Source organism: Pinus tabuliformis, chromosome X (assembly GCF_031772625.1).
Source record: "Pinus tabuliformis cultivar Carrire ecotype Pingquan chromosome X, CPIR1, whole genome shotgun sequence".
Lineage (NCBI taxonomy): Eukaryota > Viridiplantae > Streptophyta > Pinopsida > Pinales > Pinaceae > Pinus > Pinus tabuliformis.
Window position 1 is genome coordinate 665,058,684 of NC_142308.1, and position 20,144 is coordinate 665,078,827.

The 20,144-nt window shown below is 37.4% G+C and overlaps 1 protein-coding gene across 1 annotated transcript in view; it reads left to right on the forward strand.

Annotated features, from left to right (window-relative positions):
* Positions 1–6,110, forward strand: part of LOC149141722 (U-box domain-containing protein 13-like) — a 97,041-nt gene extending 90,931 nt beyond the window's left edge. The window contains exons 3-4 of the mRNA XM_089449191.1: positions 3,480–3,920; positions 4,009–6,110. Of these exons, the coding sequence (XP_089305317.1) occupies positions 3,480–3,920; positions 4,009–5,094 (1,527 nt within the window). The 3' untranslated portion in view covers positions 5,095–6,110. The remainder of the gene's footprint in view (positions 1–3,479; positions 3,921–4,008) is intronic.
* The last annotated feature ends 14,034 nt before the right edge of the window (positions 6,111–20,144 follow it).

Sequence of the window (20,144 nt, forward strand, 5' to 3'; positions counted from 1 at the left end):
ACAACTCAACCAAGCTACATATCGGGACCATTTAGAACAAAAACAACAAACTGACGTTCCAAAGAATATTGATGTAACCTCAATCCAGTCCTATGATGACAACTCATTACAAAATTCCAGTGATCAGAATATTTCATAGAAGATTAATCTAGGATAGTCTGATCCCTTTTTCTGCAACAATTTTATATTTCACTCCAAGGATCATATCAACTTGTATCAACAAAGATGACTGTCCCAAGATGAGAAGACATTCGTAACATAAAAAAAGATCAAGTCCTTTCATCAACAAACTTTGAGGACAAAGCTTTTTGAGGAGGAAGGCAATGTTATGCATAAAATATATATAAATAATATAAATATAAATAATTGTAATAATGATTAGTTAATTAATAATTAGTTAACAAAGAGGCATGTGTAAGGAGACATGACCGCTCATGAAAGGGTGCTTACCTGGCTATATATAGAAGATCGTCACTCTCAATTGTATCATTATCTTATTCATACTTTCCAATATATATTCTTGTATCTCAATGGAGATCTTTATATTCCAAGTTTTCTGGAGTAGTTAACAGGAAGTACGAACTTTGTTCGCTTTAGACAAGTTCTACTAAGTAGGGAGGAAATGGTAAAACTTAAAGGGTTTAGTGACTTTTGTCTATTGTCTATTTTAGATATTATAACTACTTTTGGCCATCATCATGCTGGAAAATTATTTTAGGCATATCTATAATAAACTGAGGATCTCTTTTAGTATTTCTAGTATCCGTGACAAACTTTACTATCAGTATACATTCATGAAAAATACAAACTTCAAATGGAGCCATTGTTTTAAGGAACATATTCTCTCTCTTTCTCATGCTTTGGTTGTGTGGTTGCATCAATGTGATTCCATATATATAGATGTGTACTGAATCGAGTTTTGAGAATTTGGGGACTTAAGGACAGTTTGCTGACAACTGGAAGGTATGCCCCAATTTGCAGGTGATGAGAACATGACATACATGTGTTTGTTTTTGTATGTTGATATGATTTCTAGATGTTCTCATATATATATATATATATATTATCATTGTTTTAGGATCTAAGTGGCACCAGCCTGCACAGTGGATGCTCAAATGCCCCTATGATAGTTGAGGGATATATTGGTGTCCTTGAGAACATTGGGTACCTCCTTTGAATGTCCTCTAACTGGTGTAAAATTCCCTTGGCAAGGCGGGGAGGGAGTTAGGGGGTGATGTCCCTTGTTCTCCCGTGGATGCCCCCAAGAAGAAAATCAGGGTCTTCTTCTGTCCTGGTTCCCTTGGGGTGCAATCCCAGTGCAGTGTATATATATATATATATATATATATATGGAGTTGTATTTTAACTTCCAGCATGTTTAGTAGGAGGCGACTCTAAATCTGTTTGATTCTTTAACAATTTTATTTGGATAAGCTACCTTTCCACAGTTTGCTACTGTATCATAAAGTGGCGTCACCAAAATTCCAAAATTCTGAAGCTCACTTCCAAAATTGAGAGGCTTTACATTAGTTCTTTATTCAGAGACATGCTTTCCATCCTCACTGATAAATCTGTCCGCGTCGTGGTTCCAATTTAGGTTTGCTGGAAAGTTAGTTTCAAACTACTAGTATGTTTGTACTCTTTCAACTGTGCATCTTCCTTAAGTCAAATATTGGTATTATGAGATATATTAAAGAGTCAGAGACAAAGGTATAGCATTTGAAGAGAATAATTCAACGTAATCTACCCTAGATAGAGAACTTTATGAACAATTTTATACAATATCTCATGGTATGGTGCTTTACCTTTGACTATACACTATCTCTGAATAATAGGTGCCCCCTTTAGAGAGAAAAATCCTTGGTCTCAGGCTTAGAAGTTATTAGCCAATATATTGATCCGGATTTAAACAGGAACGCAACAAATTACAAATATAACCATAAAATTTAAATACAAAGATGCAGTAGAAATAACACTTCATTTCATTAATATCAAATACTGAAATATGCTTACAAACAGAATGGAAATAAGACTAGCTTGGGCGATGGTAGCTTATCTCTGAGAAGAGATGTGGCGGCTACATGCTTCCGTACTCCGTTACGATGAGGTTCAAAGGCATATTGATTATTGAGAAACAATGGAAAACCCTAAACATCCAAAAACCTAACCCTAGGAGATGAAGCGCCAAAATTGTGGGCCCCGTTTGGGTAAATTGGTACATCAACTTCCCGGGGTCGTAACTTTGGCATACGATCTCCGTTTGGCTATCATAACACCGTGTTTCGAAGATATCGAAGAGAAGGTCGAATACAAACGGGCAGGCTGGTTTGGGACGTTTCTGGTCTCTCCGTTTTCCCTAAAAACGCCGTTTAGGGCCTCAAAACGGTTCCGGAAGTTCAGGACCCGAAAAACTACAAAAAATAGTAAACTGTGCTACAATTAAGGAAACCGAAAAACTGAAAGAGACAGTGTTGGGGGTCTAAGTGGAATAGGCAGGTGGCCACCAATATCCACCTGGATCATATATAGTCTAGGAAGGTATCTATTCTATGGCCTTAAAATAACTTATTGTCTGAAATTTGAATTCAATAATCCAACTGAATCAGCATTAACACACATTTAGTTTTATCTATTTACATAATTGACAACAGCATTTAATACGACCAGTGCATAGGAACGAAACTGATTTATTTATGAGTTGGTACAGGTGTTTTGGGTCTCCTATGACTCATTCTCTTTAGTACCTTCCATCCTCAAAGCATAATGACCAAGAAATTTTGTATTGTCAATGCGGGCAATTGCCATGTTGTTAGAGACTGATGTATGATCCAATTGGTGAATGGTTACTTTGTTTTGATGAACTTACTGCCCACTGCTGTGATTATTTCATAATATAGCTGTAGTGATAATTATTTTTTTCGTCTCTGAAATGTGACGTGTGCATAAACAGTGTAACTTAGGGGTAGCTTATTGTCCTAACATACCTGAGGTAGTCTTCATGCGAAATTGGTACAACATAAGTCAGCTTAAGTGCAGAAGAGGGTTGGCCTTACACAGTCAGACACAACTTGATTCATTTTGAAGAATATAATCATTTGAATATTCTGATCCTTTGGTCCTTATTGTAATTTGTAAAATTGTAACCAACCACGTCTCACTCAAGCCTTTCAGCAAATTGTAGCAAGGAAGTCAATTGACATTATATTCTAAGTCCTTGGCTGATCAATATCTCAAGTAGAACCTTGAATGCTAGCATTCAAAATTGAGATGTTTAACTGAAGACATTTTAAGACCTTGCTATCTTGAAGTCTCCTACTGTTCTTCTGTGATAAAACTTGGCTTTACTCCTTAAGTGACATGTCATATTTCATGCATTGTTCATAGAAGCACTCAATTTCTTTTGAAATTATGGGCAACCTTCTTGATATCCAGGCAACTCATTGGAAATGACACATGTTTTCCCATTGGCCTTTATACAGGTAGAATTGATGCACATACAGTTAAAGAGAGCAAAGGGAAGGGCCAATACTCAGGACGTTGAGCTTTCTATGGATATCATGATAGCACTTTCTCAGAAGGATGGCCGAAATGCCGACATTGCCATCCTGGAAAGGCTAGCAGACAAGCTCCAGCTTCGAACTGTTCCAGAATTAAATATGGAGTCAAGGGCAGTGAAGAAACTCATTAAAGAAAAAGGTGAAGAAATTGGTGAGATTACTGAGCAGATCATTTATCTTCTGAACAAGCTGAAAGGCATGCTGCAAATGCAAATTTTCGAGGATAATAGGATTGGTTTTGAAAACCTTGTTTTGTCTAGAAACCCATCAGAGAAAATCAACTCTCCTACTATTCCTGAGGATTACATTTGCCCAATTTCATTGGACCTGATGAAAGATCCTGTTATCGTTGCTACAGGACAGGTAATGATATGTTCCTCATGTTTCTCTTGAAGTAGCAAGTCTTTTTTTAATGCTAGATTCAATAAAAGAATATTTTTGTCTTTTGCAGACCTATGAGCGGTTGTGCATTCAGAAATGGTGGGATTCAGGACATAAAACTTGTCCCAAGACTCAGCAAGTTTTGCCTCACCTGACGCTAACACCAAATTATGCTCTTCGCAGCTTAATTTCCCAATGGTGTGAGACCAATGGGGTTGAGTTACCAAGACAACTAGGCTCAAGTCGGATGACAAGACTCAGTAAAAGTTCAGATTTTTCTTTTGAAGAAAAAGCAAATATAGATGTTTTGGTTCAAAATCTCTCTTGCCGGCAAGTTGATGTGCAAAGAGCTGCTGCAGGAGAACTTCGATTGCTCGCAAAGAGAAATGCAGATAACAGGATTTTTATTGCAGAGGCTGGAGCTGTACCTCCATTGGTGAAGTTGTTGTCCTCAACTGACGGAAAGACCCAGGAGCATGCCGTTACTGCACTTCTAAACTTGTCTATTCATGAAAGAAATAAGGGTTTGATTGTTCAACTAGGAGCTATCCACCCTGTTACAGAGCTGCTAAAACATGGCAGTATGGAGGCAAGGGAAAATTCTGCAGCAACCCTGTTTAGCTTGTCTGTAATAGATGAGAACAAGGTCAAAATTGGAGCATCAGGAGCTATCTCGGCTTTGGTCGATCTACTTCGTGATGGAACTATAAGAGGGAAAAAGGATGCTGCAACTGCTCTTTTTAATTTGTCTATGTGTCAAGCAAACAAAGCCAGGGCTATCAGAGCTGGGGTTGTGCCACTGCTTTTGGAGTTGCTTGTTGACGAAAACACAGGAATGGTTGATGAAGCTCTTGCAATTCTTTCTATACTCGCTACTCATCAGGATGGTCAAAGTGCTCTTGGACATCAATCAGCCATTCATATTCTTGTCAAGCTCATTTGTTCAGGCTCTGCTCGCAATAAGGAGAATGCTGCTGCTGTATTGCTAGCTTTGTGTATAAATGATTCATCCCATCTATTGACGGGACTGCAATTTGGTGTATATGGGTCTTTGATTGAACTTAGCCATAATGGAACTAGTAGAGCCAAAAGAAAGGCTAAAGCACTTTTGGAGCTCATGAGCGAGCATGAACAGATTTATATTAGTACCTGCTAAGAACTATCCTATTTTTATCATAAATCATAAATATGGCACTTGCCATAAAATATGAGGGAACATTCTCTCTTGTAGGCAAGGGGAGCAAAGTTACGAAGGGAAAGTAAGTTATGGGTTCAAACCCTATCACAACTTTCTGCTTTCCAAGCCTAGGAGAGCTATGGACCCAACTTCCAAGCCTTTCAACTGGTTTTCAGTTTGGGGTTTCCTTCTTGGTGTATGGTTCTGCAGTTGTACTAGTACACACAATTTTTGTTGCTGCAAGCACAAGTGTAGTGTGTTTCCAGCTTTTAACATGACTTGGACCCACAACTAACCTAACTGGACCATTTTCATGGTTACATTACACATCTGTTCGTATACTAGAAATTGTGTACACTGAATGGTGTTGACAACTTGACATTATTTATCATGTGGGATGGCAATGTTACTCTTTGGATGTGTCAAGACTAGGATTACTATCTGCTGCTCTAGAAACAATACATTAGTTCCTTTGCACCTTTTTCCCTGGGCGATAGGTGAAGTCTGCCACTGGATGTCTGGACTAGATCAGGAATTGGAAGAATAGTTATTGTAATTCAATGACGTTCAACCTGTGGACAAGAACCTGAGAGAAGCCATGCTGCGATACCAAGTTTGTCGAATAAAGGCATTGCCTTTATTATAAGGGTTCTTTGGATTTCTACACATTATTCTTCCTTTTCAGTTTCATCATTGATTACTTCCTACAATGTGACATCATATTATATTGTTCTGTTCCTGAAACCTAGGTCAATAGCTTTCTCCAATCAATGGTTGCTTCATGGTCTTTTGCAAGTAAAGGTCAATACTTGTATTATATTTTTTTTTCTCCAACGTACCGGGTATCAACTGCATTTCTGTCGCTTAGTTTGACATCGAAAGATGTTTGGGAAGCTGGTTAAGAATTCCTATTCTCAAAATGCTGGTATGATTTTCACTAACGTCATGTATTTTTAAAGAAACAGTTAATCCAATCCCTAGCTATTAATTGTGTTTGTTTGATGTTATTGAACATTATAATTTATCTGGACTTGACTATTAAGCATGAAATTCTAATAAATGGGTTTATGTGAGTTGTGTTTCATATCATAATTTTTTCTTGGGAAAGTATAATTCCTTTATCTGAAGACAATTTAATATTGGATTTTGGCGTTAAATTTTTTACAGAACTGTAAATTTAAAACAATAAGAGTTCGTGATACTCAGTGCTCATCTGGATTGTGGTTCATTGGGAAGATACAGAATACAGATACAGATCCAATTGCCAGCAGTCTCTGCAACAATTAGGGGACTTGGTCCACTTGTTGAATGTCTCCTCAGTGCAGGCAACCTGGGTAATCTGTCTCTTTTTCTCGGTCGCTCTCTTTTTGCTTACAATTTTTACATTCTCGTTATGTGCCGGTGCTATCGCTAAATACTAACAGACTAACCAAGAACACATGTTTTGACGCTTTGATTCAGTCTTTCAGCATTTCAAGGATATACTTGGGATTGTGCACACTTTATCCTCTTAGTTAATAGCTGTAACATGCTTAATGAGGTGTGGTGATTTGTATTATCTTATTATATCTTAAAGAATCGTGAAACTGTTCAAAAACTGAAAATGATAGCAAAGAAGTATTCTAATCTGCACGGTCTAACTATCCCATGTTTTTTTGATTGTTTGCCAAAAAAAAATCAAAATACATATATTATGTAGTAAGAGTTTTTCATATGTAATGGCATAATTTCATATCAACTTTAAAAAGTGATAAAGTAATTAAAAGTAAATAAAAGTGTGAATAGATGTTTAAGTCTTATAGATTTAAAAAATAATTAAAAGTAAATAAAAGTGTGAATAGATGTTTAAGTCTTATAGATTTAAAAAATATTTCAGAATTGTGATTTGAAGATCTATGTTAATTAATACTGATTATACCAAAAAAAACTTATTAATAACAAAAAATCATTTTAATGTGCATAGTGCATTCTATATAGCATTTAGAAATACAATATAAACATTGAAAAAATACACCTTGCGCGTGCGTGTATATATATAAGTTTGCCAATGGTCAATAAAAAATAAAAATAAGGATTCCATGTATGTTTATTAAGTTTTTCATATGTGATAATATAATTTCATATCAACTTTAAAAAGAGGTAAAATAATTAAAAGTAAAAAAAAATTGTGAATAAGATATTTAAGGCTTATGCTTTTAAAAAACATTTCAACATTGGTTTAAAAAAACTATTTGAAAATTTATGTTCATTGATACCATTTTAATGTATTTAAAGCTTATATTTTTAAAAAATATTTAAACACTAGATTTAAATAATTGATACCATTTTAATGTGCACAATACTTGCAGTTTTTTCATTCTCGTTATGTGCCGGTGCTATCGCTAAATACTAACAGACTAACCAAGAACACATGTTTTGACGCTTTGATTCAGTCTTTCAGCATTTCAAGGGTATACTTGGGATTGTGCACACTTTATCCTCTTAGTTAATAGCTGTAACATGCTTAATGAGGTGTGGTGATTTGTATTATCTTATTATATCTTAAAGAATCGTGAAACTGTTCAAAAACTGAAAATGATAGCAAAGAAGTATTCTAATCTGCACGGTCTAACTATCCCATGTTTTTTGATTGGTGGCTAAAAAATCAGCTATAATAAAAAACAAAAATACATATATTATTTAGTAAGTTTTTCATATGCAATGGTATAATTTCATATAATTTTAAAAAGTGATAAAGTAATTAAAAGTAAATAAAAGTGTGAATAAGATGTTTAAGTTTTATAAATTTAAAAAATATTTCAAAACTGTGATTTGAAGATCTATGTTAATTAATATTGACTATACAAAAAAAACTTATTAATAACAAAAAATCATTTTAAAAAGTGATAAAGTAATTAAAAGTAAATAAAAGTGTGAATAAGATGTTTAAGTCTTATAAATTTAAAAAATATTTCAAAACTGTGATTTGAAGATCTATGTTAATTAATATTGACTATACAAAAAAAACCTTATTAATAACAAAAAATCATTTTAATGTGCATAGTGCATTCTATATAGCATTTAGAAATACAATACAAACATTGAAAAAATATACCTTGCGCGGGTGTGTATATATATAAGTTTGCCAATGGTCAATAAAAAATAAAAATAAGGATTCCATGTATGTTTATTAAGTTTTCCATATGTGATAATATAATTTCATATCAACTTTAAAAAGAGGTAAAATAATTAAAAGTAAAAAAAAAATGTGAATAAGATGTTTAAGGCTTATATTTTTAAAAAACATTTCAACATTGGATTTAAAGAAACTGTTTGAAGATTTATGTTCATTGATACTATTTTAATGTGCTTAAGGCTTATATTTTTAAAAAATATTTCAACACTAGATTTAAATAATTGATACCATTTTAATGTGCACAATGTACTACAATATAAACAATTCTCTCTCTCTCTCTCTCTATATATATAGCAAGAGAGAGGCAGAGAGATTTGATCTCTCTGCTCATGTTAGATCCGTGATTAAGATTGATCTATGTTGGTATTTTTTTGGTGGATTTTGTCTTGAATATGATAGTAAATTTTGACAAAAAGGTAAATACGTGTTATGGTCAAATTTCTCCATTTCAATGGGAATGAGATTAAAGGGAGTTCACAAAATTCATGAAATAAAGTGTTTTTAGTTAATGTAATTGGGCAAAGGGGTTCATTCTACAACCCAGAAGGAGAGTTATGCTTGATTCCATCCACATGTGTGTGCATATATATAAAATAATAATAATAAGTATTTAACTTTAATTAAAAACATTATAAGACATCAATAATAATTTTGGTAAAAATAAACTAAGTAAAATAAAAATAAAATATTTCTTTATATATTAAGTCACATAATTTTATATTAATTGACTGCGTAAATATTTCTTTATTTGGAATAATAAAGAGCGAGCATTCACATGATCATTTAATTTTCAACCCAGTGTATGTTAGACTTATGCGACCTCCATGCTATATACACAAGTACTGAAGTCCCTCCCAGTTTTATATGCTCATGCAGGAGAACCTACAGGTGATGGCAAATCAAGGCCAAGTACGGTCCAATTACTAAATTGGTTTAATTATAAATTTCCTAAGTGCTAGAATCTGGGTCAACACTTAATCTCAAGGTTAGTACCCCAGTTGGAAGCAGGATTCCTATTAGACTCTGATTTTGTAGTAATCTCTACAGTTTTACAACAATTCTACTGATTTTGTAGCTGTCACTACCAATTATGCAACAATTGTGCAATCACCTCTACACATACACTAGAATCAAAACATGGCCTGAGAGAATACAAGAACAAAAATAACATAAATCACACTTGCAAGTAAACAAAATGTGCAAATCGATTCAGCCGATCCTAATCCAAGAACAATTTTAAGAAACAAACAATCTGCAAGAAAGAAACACAAATTACTGCAAGAAAATGTAATGCAGGACCTTACCTCGAGCGAGCCCAACTCGGGGCTCGACCTGTGCTTAATAACTCGAATTCATGACAGTAAGCTCTGCAGCTCAAGCAATGCATCCACGAGCAATTATGCTAATTAACAAAAATATAACAGAGTTCAACATGATATGTTTTGAGTTTATGCATATATATTTATAAGCAACAATGGAATTTACCGGAGAATTTTCCCCAAGTCCTTTTGGAAAACTGGTGTTCCTCTCAAAATCACACTATTTGCATGGCTAGCATTTCATGATAGAAATCTTACTTGGACTAATTTGCAGAAAAGAAACTGGCACGGGCCAACCATATGCTCAATTTTTTTTGCAGAAGCGGAAGACAATTTCCATATTTTTCTCAACTGTCATAAAACACGGATTCTTTGGAATCGGCTGGCAACACATTTCGGTTTTGTTGTCATTGCGCACTCCTCTATAATGGATGCCCTTCAATGGTGGAGCTCCCAGAAAACCGAATGGAGACCTATCCCTCTTTTAGTTTTCTGGTTTGTCTGGAAGTGGAGAAACAAAAGAATTTTTGAAAATGGAAAGGAGGATTTTGGACACATTTATGACAAAATTATTCCTTTTTATTCAACAATTCTTCCAGATTTTCCCCACCAAACAAGATCTCAACACATATCAGCAACAATCCAGTTCTCCAATCCTTGGGCACACTTCGATGGAGCATCAAAAGAAGGCGTATGTGGTTGCGGAGTTTATTTACACATGGCAAAGGATATGCAGTACTATATCTACTGGAATGGTGGAATGGGAACGAGCAACCGAGCTGAGGCAATGGCTCTCCATGGACTTCTCATCTTCTGCACCTTTTTGGAGATTGACTCAATACATATCTATGGTGACTCAAAAGTCATTATAGAGCACGTCATTGGAAAACTTTCTATCAAAAATGACTCTCTCATGGGATGGATGAACAGAATTGCAGCTCTTTGGAAACCATCTCGTTTTCCTATATCACACATCAAGCGCTTGCATAATGTGGAGGCGGACAAACTTTCAAAAAAAGGTTTGCAATCCTCTCGAGGTATGTGGAACCTGAGCATCTCTGTTTACTCCATTACATACTTTCCACAGCCTTTCAAAATGCCCGGCATATAGTTGTTGACAGCACTGGTATGTTTCGTCTTTATCCAACAAAATCATGTCCGTGGGAAGCTATTTTGTTTTTTTTCTGCTGTCTATAAATCTGATGGGTCTCCAGCAAGCAGATATATTCAGTCTATAGGATACTAGTAGACAATCTGGTTCTCATTTCTCTTTTGTCTTTTTGCTATCTCGCGGGCAAATCACCCATGGTCTGACTATATTCTCAATCTACAGTATGTACTGCATATATTTTTGACATATAAAATATATATACAGCTTTTTCTCCTGAAAAAAAATGGAATTTACATCTCGATAAGCTATCTAAATTCAGAGGCTTCGTTATCCAAAACAATTCGCCTCTTAATTCATCAATTTTCTAAATACAACCAGACATAGTGGTATCGATTTATGAAAAACGCTAAGTTTGGCCTCGACGATGCAATGAATATTGTGTGCAGAGGCATCTCGACCATTCTTCAACTGTTAATACACCAGTTCATGAAACACAAATTTCCATTTTCGGCCTTGGAGAGGACCCAGGAAGTGGATGAATGCTTGATTGGTTCGTGAGCGAAGAATAACACGTCGATGGAATGCCCAAAGATCCGAAACCTAGAAAGATGCTCATCCACTTGTTCCACTTTTATAACATTCAATTAGAGTTCAAATATGCCACTTGTTTCTTCGCAGATTGTATGTGTCTGCATCAGTATGTTTTATTTGTGTGCCTTGGACAACTTTAGATTAGCGCCGCATATTTATTTAAAACACGACTGTAATATCAAAGTTACTCTTAAACCACTCCTCAGCTCTAATCTCAAACGTAAATAAGAGATCCAACAAACACATTTCATACCTTAGCTACCCGTGCTAAACGTTAGGATTTTGAAGGTCTTTTTTTAAAGGAAAATGGATAATTGGCCAAAACGGGGTGGATGATTTTGTAGCAAAAAGTCCAATTTAGTAGTTGATCACTCTCCCTGTTGATCTTGGTGAATGTCCTCATGCATCTTCACCTTCCTCTTAAGGAAGTTTTGCATGCATATTGCTTCAAGAATATGTCAGGTGGTTGAATTCTCCAATATAATAATACCCTAGGCAATGTTTCAACTCACACTGTGTTTGTTCCCCCATTTCATCCCAATGGATACATGCCTAGTAATGCCTAGTAGGACACTAAATGATTGGAAAATGGAATCTCAACCCAATCCATCAGGGTCCATGTTTAAATATAGAATTGGTATATAAAGAAGCTCGATTAAGGGCTAAACAAAAGTATGGATATCCCATTGGAAACCTCTGTCGAAGATACTTGGGGAGACCATTCCACATATCCTGAGCGATGAGTAAAGCCTTATAATACCCAACCTTGATCAACGCTCGATACTCTGTAACAATGAACTGTTGATTGTGTTGGATAGTTACTACGTCTACATGATCCATCCTTAATCTATTCAAATCATCACGGATTGACCCTATTAAGGGGTATTCTTCCCTCACCACGAGGTTTGATGCAATTTCTAATGCTCCATAGAAACTACAAGACTTAATCCACTATAACAAATTGTTTATATAGGACATTAGAACCCTGAGTTGGACATCCCCTATGAATGGATTAGGATTCCATCTGAAGTTCTCTCGCAAAATGAAATTGAAAAGATACAATTTGCATAGAAGATCTTGATCAACAATTTTAGTGCATATATATATATATATATATATATATTCTTGTGGTTGTGATATTTCATTGGGTTGCTCAGTTGCCATTTGCCTCAATTTTAAGGTTACACATCATTCATACATATATATAAAATAGACTGGTGAGGGAACTCGACATGTAAGACCTTGCAACCCCAAGTCTATTGCAGTGATTTCGAGTTTTTCTTCCTGCAAAGCCTTTTCTTTCCATTTCTTAATCTTGACTCCCCATTTAGCTTCTTGGGCCAAATACATAGTGAACCACCTCTTTCTCATCTTTTTGATAACCTAACGATGGGTTTCCTTATATATTAGCTCAAGATCAAAGAGCTCATCTTTAGTTTGCCATTGGGGAAGATCGGATTTGAGTTGCAGAAACACATAGGTATTGGTGATAATATCATCAAGGTTACTGTTAATAAGATGTTGGGCTTCCGTAGAACAATCCTGAGAATATTGTTTAGCCCTAACTTCAGGTCCCTCTGCTTGATCAATGACTTCCAAAAGAGTATCCATGTTTTGTTTTTTTGGCCTACGTTTTTGCAATCAAGTTCTCATCCTCTGATTTTGTAGTAGGAGTAGTTTGTTTTGTTTCAATAATGTGTGGTATGCAGGACTACAAAATCTAAAAGGTCGAGGCATTACACCCTCACCTCTTGCTTTCGATTTCTTCACTTCATTGCTAGTAGTCCCCATGTGAAATTGCATAGCCTCACCCTGTGGTGGGTAGTCACCTTCGCTCTGAAACACAAAAATATCTTCACAAGTGTCAACTATATCCATTTCCACCTATTGTGGCTCCGGCTCCAGCTCATTGTCACCAACAATACCAATACGATCTTATCAATTTGAATGCCCTTTTCTTGTTGTAGTACCCTAGTAGAATAGTGTCGCTAAGGGCTAGCTTATGGGGTGGACTCCTTCTTGCTTCTAGATACCATCTTCTTGGTAAGGGGCAAGATTGATTCTCTTGGTTTAGTTTTTCCCACTTGTGAAAACGACCCTCATAAAACCCCAATTCGACTCAACTCTTGTTTAATAATGATTTTGTTGAGTCCTTGATGAAAAAGTGCAGAATCTGGATTCTTCCTTTTTTGAATGACTGCAACCATCTTGATTAGAATTTTTGTCAAGAAGCAAGGCATATTCATTGGCTTAGTCCCGGCTAAGTGCATTAAAATGCGAATATGGTAGTGGTACACTTCATTGGAGCAACCCTCACATGTAGTGAACTTCTGCACAAAATAAACAATGTCACACCACAAAGGTTGAAACAATTCTCTCCTTCTCCCTTACCTTAGGTCAAGTAGTGACGACGACACTTCCAAAAATGGACGCCAACTCTCGTTTGAAATCTTGAGTTTTTTATACCACTTCTTGTTGGTTTAAGGAAGCGTAATGCTTGTTGCCATTGTCTCCTCATTCATGAGGACAATGAGTTGTCAAACCAGAGTTCTGGCTCCATTAAACGTACTAGCAAATTCCAAGGCTATTCGAGTATCATGCCCTTGTAATTTCTCCAAGAACATGATCCATTTGGCTCGAATGAGAACATCCCACATAACTTGATTAGCTTTGATGGCTTCCACATCCTCAGGTTCAGTTTGCACTACAATTCCCCCCATTCTGTCTTTGTATCCTATCTACTCTCCGCTCGTCAAATTTCTTAAACTCAGTCTGTATACCACCCTTTTTTCTCGACCTCGTGCTATTTATGTAAACCTGTCACTCCTCCTGATGATTTTCAAACCAAAAACCATAATAATTCCATCATCTATGTGCACAATCATTTCCCAATCACCAAACTATGAAATAACATCCGTTCCGTTCGCATCATAATGATTTTGTTCCACAATGTTGCCAGTCACATGAAGAGGTATGCTACCAAATGATGCCTCCTATAGTGAAATGGGATGAGCTACGAATGACAATTCACCATGAAATCAAGGTACATGGATGATGTGCCAAGTGGCTCTGCCCATTTATGGCCAGGGCAATGTTTTAAATAATGATAAGGTGATATAAAGTGGGCACATTAACATTATGATTACTTTAGGTAATTTAATTATATTAGGCATAGGTGGGTCAAGAGTAGGGTTTTATTAAAGTAGATTAGGAATTATAATAGAAAGGTGGTTAAATGAATAATGAGATCATGGAGAGGGCAAAAGGGCGACAATCAACATAACTTTTAAGATAAAATATGCAAAATGTAGGGTAAGGAGGGGGTTAATCCTAAAATAAATTAGGCATGCTAATGGTAATTTTAACATGTCATTAGCTCCTACAAAAAATTATAAAAAGAGACTAAGAAATAGTCAAAGAGTACCTGTGATCCGGATTTAAACAGGAACATAACAAAATACAGAGATAACCATATACACAAAGATGCAACGGAAATAATACTTCATTTCATTAATGTAAAATACTGAAATATGCTTACAAACAGAAATGGAAATAAACCAGCTGGGGCAATGGTAACTTATCTCTGAGAAGAGATGTGGCGGCTACATGCCTCTGAATTGTGTTACAATGAGGCTTGAAGGCCTATTTATTGTTGAGAAACAATGGAAAACCCTAAACATCCAAAAACCTAACCCTAGAAGATGAAACACCAAACTGTGGGCCCCGTTTGAGTAAATTGGTACATCAACTTCTCAGGCTCGTAACATTGGCACCCGATCTTCGTTTGACGCGTACATTAGCTCGTTAGAAAGATTTATTCGAGCACTACAAGTTTGGGAAGAGCAACATCGGTCCATGGACCCATGATGCTCCCATATTTCCCAAAAAACATCGTTTAGGGCCTCAAAACGACTCTAGAAGTTCAGGACCCAAAAAACTGCTAAAAATAGTAAATTGTGCTACAATTACGGAAACTGAAAAAGTGAAAGAGACAGTTGTGGGGGTCCAAATGGGATAGGTGGGTGGCCACCAACATCCACCTAGATCATTCCTCCCCCCATAGGAAGCAATGGTCCCTATTGCGTTGAGTTCCTCCATCTGCTGAACTTGGTCCTTGGTGCGTTGTTCTGCAATCTTGGATGTGTCTAGTAATGGTGGGAAGCATGGTAGAGGGTGGTACACATTGAACACTTGGTGCAGGCGAAGGAATGGAGGAATGTTGTGCTCCAAATCATTGTTCCCCACAACCTTGGTACTGCTGTAAGGACCATGTCAGAGTGGTCTGAGCTTTTGATGGGCTCTTGTAAGGCGTTCTTTCTGCAGATGTAACCAAACTTTTTCGCCCACCTAAAACTTGTGTGGTACCCCTGTGGGTGAGGAGAAGTTGTTCCTGTGTTCTGTCATGACCGTATCGCTTTGCTGCTGTTGCTGCGTGGAGGAACCCTTCGCGGGGGTCATGGATGTAGCAACGATCTTCCCCTTACTTTGGGAGTGAACCAGACAAAAAATGAATTTCCTAGTATGGGAGATGAGCTTGCTGCCTTTCTTGGCAGTGATCAAGGAGGTGGCAGTAGGTGGGGCTACCTCCAGTGTCTTGTATAATGAATTACACAAAGAAATAATGACAACACGAGGCCTTGACTCATACACAACATGTCACCTCCATAAGTATGGCTGGCCTAATAATACATCACAAACATCCAGAGGTGCAACATCACACAATACCTCGTCTGTGAAGGGTTTGATGCTATAGGGAAGGTGACACTGCTAGCGAACTCGGAGATCTCGTCCTTCGTGAAGCCACCCGATACTGTACGGCTGCGGGTGTGGTGTAGTTGGTAGGCCTAACCGCTTCACGACCTCTGCTGAGATGAGGTTCTTTTGGCTTCCACTGTCAACAATGAATTGCAGCTGCAAACCCTTCACCCACATCTGTGAGTGGAAAAGACGCTCCCCCTCCTCTGAATCCTCAGGCTCATTCTTCTAGATCTTGGCAGTGGCAACAGTGACGCTGTGCTTCACATCAATGATCTGCTTCTCTTTGCCATTCCCCTTGTCGAGTTTTGACTCAGGGTCAGAACATGCATATGATTCTGAAGCCTTCAACTCGGCCACCAACGACTGCTTGGTCCGACACTCACTTGTGTTATGAGCGGGACGCTTGTGGAACTCACACCATCTTATGAAACTAACTCACAAACAGATAGAAAAGAGAGATCCACGCCTTAGAATTCAGCCTCTTCGAGGGGGCAACCTCCTTTACATTACATAAATGAGAAATTCTTGGATGATTCAAATGACAAAACCTCCTTTCTATATATAGGAGTCTAAGGAGTCACAATATAACCCAACCGACCTAACAATAATAATATAAAGCCACAAAAATAACAATAGAGGGATTCTACGGGCACAATAATAAAAATATGGGGACAATAGGGGCACAACAATATTAATAAGGGATACAACTACAATAGTAATGGGGTAATCACTAGTATTATAGGGACCCAACATGCCCCTCTCTTTCAAAAAAGTGTTGTCCTCAATGCTTCAGTATTTCTGGATGCTTCTGTATAAAATTCTCATCCTCCCATGTGGAATCTTCAGCGGATAAGTTCTTCCACTTGATAAGATACTCCGAAATTGATCGATTTCGTAACTGTCGAGTTCTTGTTTCTCTGACTGCTTTTGGTTCCAATATAATTTTTCCTTCCTCGTCAAGTTCTGGAAATATTGTTTGAACTGGGAGCTTGTCACCTATAACCTTCTTTAAACATGAAACATGGAAAACTGGGTGCAATCGAGAAGCTGCAGGAAGCTCCAATTTGTATGCCATAGTACCAATCTTTTGCAACACCTTGTATGGACCATAATACTTTGGTGATAATTTATTATCCTTTTTAGCTTGCTTGAGGGACATTTGCTTATATGGTTGTAGCCGTAGGAATACCCAACCACCTACATCAAAACTTCTTTCCCTACGATGTTGATCTGCCTGTTGTTTCATTCTATTCTGTGCTAACACGAGGTTATCCTTCAAGAGTTGGAGGACATGTTGTTGATGTTCGATGTGATGTTCCACTACTTGAACCTTAGAATTTTCTCTTAAATATGATGTGATGGATGGTGGCTGATATCCATAAAGTGCCATAAATGGGGTCATTTTTGTTGCTGTATGGAAGGAAGTGTTATACCACCATTCAGCCAGAGGCAACCATTTGACCCATTGTGTTTGTTTATCAAATACAAAGCAACGAAGATCTCCTTCCAAACATTTGTTTACTATCTCGGTTTTCCCATCAGATTGAGGATGATAAGATGAGCTATGAGCTAACTAAGTACCAAGACAAGAAAATAATTCTGTCCAAAAATTTCCAGTGAAAATGGGATCTCTGTCACTTACAATAATCTTTGGGTTTCCATGTAGCTTTTGAATTGTTTCCATAAATGCAGTAGAAACTGTACTGGATTTCAATGGATGTGATAATGCACAAAAGTGTGCATACTTGGTAAGTCTGTCAACTACCACCATGATGACACTCTTTCCCTCAGACTTGGGTAAACCTGTGATAAAATCCATTGAAACCTCCTCCCAACGTTGGCTTGGAATGGATAAAGGTTGTAATAGACCCGATGTCTTAATTGTTTCAACTTTATTTTGTTGGCAAACCAAACATTCCGCCACAAACTTTTGAATATCTGATTTAAGGCCCTCCCAAAAAAATTCCTTCTTAACCCTGTGGTAAATCCTGAGTGCCCTCCTACGGGAGAAGTGTGAAATTCCATAAGAATATTTTGTTTTAGCTGGGAATTCTTACAGAGGTATAAGCGATCTTTGTACCATAACGAATCATTTTTCCAGCTAAATTTATCAGACGTACTGGAGTCTTGTTGTAACTTTCGAATAAGTGACCACACTTCTTTGTCATTCTTCCATTCCTCCCTTGGTTCGTTTATCCAATCTGGTTGGATAATAGAAATGGTGCACATCAATGCTTCCAGATCCTCATCCTTTCTTGAGAGTGCATCTGCCACCACATTTTGCTTCCCCTTTTTTGTAGATGATTTCAAAGTCATAACCCAACATCTTTGTGACCCACTTTTGTTGCTCTTCAGAGGATAATCTCTGTTCTAAAAAGCATTTAAGGCTATCATGATCCGTTTTTACCTTGAAGTGTCTTCCCATTAGGTAGGGTCGCCATTTCTTAAGGGCATGGAGTATTGCCAACATTTCCTTCTCATAAATAGCTTTGTGTAAAAACTTTCCCTTGATAGAACGACTTTCAAAAGAAATGGGTCTTTCATCTTGCATTAAAACAACACCAATTCCATTTCCTGAAGCATCACATTCCACAATAAAGGTTTTTGTGAAGTCTGGTGTAGCTAAGACCGATGCTTGGCACATTGCCTCTTTAAGATGCTCGAAGGCCTTTGTTGCTTCTAGAGTCCATGAAAATGCATCTTTCTTCAATAATGTTGTTAGAGGTGCTGCTATTCTCCCATAATTCTTAACAAACTTGCGATAATACCCTGTCAACCCGAGAAATCCTCGTAGATGCTTTATGGATGTGGGGATTTTCCATTCCTTAATGGCTTTAATTTTGCTAGGGTCTACCTTAACTCATTCATGAGATACAATATGACCCATATATTCCACCTCTTGTACTCCAAAGAAACATTTGGATCTTTTTGCATATAATTGTTTCTCCTCCAATACTTGTAGCACCCTGTCAACATGTTCAACATGATCCTTGGAGCGGTGGAGTTGCTACAATCAGTCTCCAAGTGGGAGATTGTTGGGTGTGGAGCCTGATTATCTTCTATATTCAAAGGTATCGCCACATAGGACCCTAGTTCGAAATGGGGGTGGCAACGCCGCCCGTAAAATATTCACTGCAGGGGGGTCCAGGGGGGGGCCTGCGACCTTTGGGAGCCCCCCCCTGGTGGAGGGTTTCGGGGGCAGTGCCCCCGAAGCTAAAAACAGTTGTAAAATTGCCTTGTAAAAGTATAGTAATTTCTAGTCAATCTGGGCCGTTCATTAGGCGGATGATCTGACGGTAGAACTTATGTTTAGTTTAGGGTTTTTTGCCCTAGAAGGCAACCCCTCTCTTTGTATGAGGGTATTGTATTTGAGGCTGTGTGATAGATGTGTATTCTGTGATCGAGAAACAGAGAGGTGAGACTGTGAGAGAAAACAGAGGATATTACGGCGGATTTGCTGTAGGTTGTGTCTCTTCATTTTGCTGGATAATAGAAAGGAAGGACTGGCTGTTCGGGGTGGACGTAGCCCAAACTGGGTGAACCACGTATATCTGTGTCTCTCTTGTTTTGTGCGTTTTCTGTGTTTATATTTCTACAATATATTATGTGTTTCATTGCTCCGTAATATATAATTTTCTAACAACTGGTATCAAAGCCGAAGCTCTATTTGGTTGATAAACTCGCAGGAAAGAAGGGTTCCTGGTTTGAGTGGGAGCAATGGCGGAAGATGGTAAGTTTAGGGTCGAGAAATTTAACGGCCAAAACTTCTCGCTGTGGAAGATGCAGATGGAAGATTATCTGTATCAGAAAGATCTGTACCTACCATTGGGCGGAAAAACAAAGATGCTGACGGGTATGAAAGACGAAGAATGGAACCTTCTTGATAGAAAGGCACTCGGAACAATACGGTTGTGCCTTGCTGCGTCAATTGCCTTCAACATTTCGAAGGAAACCACGACAGAGGGTTTGATGCAGACGTTGTCGAAACTATATGAAAAACCCTCGGCCTCAAACAAGGTATTTCTTATGAAACGGTTATTTAATATGAATATGTCGGAAGGTGGATCTGTTGCAA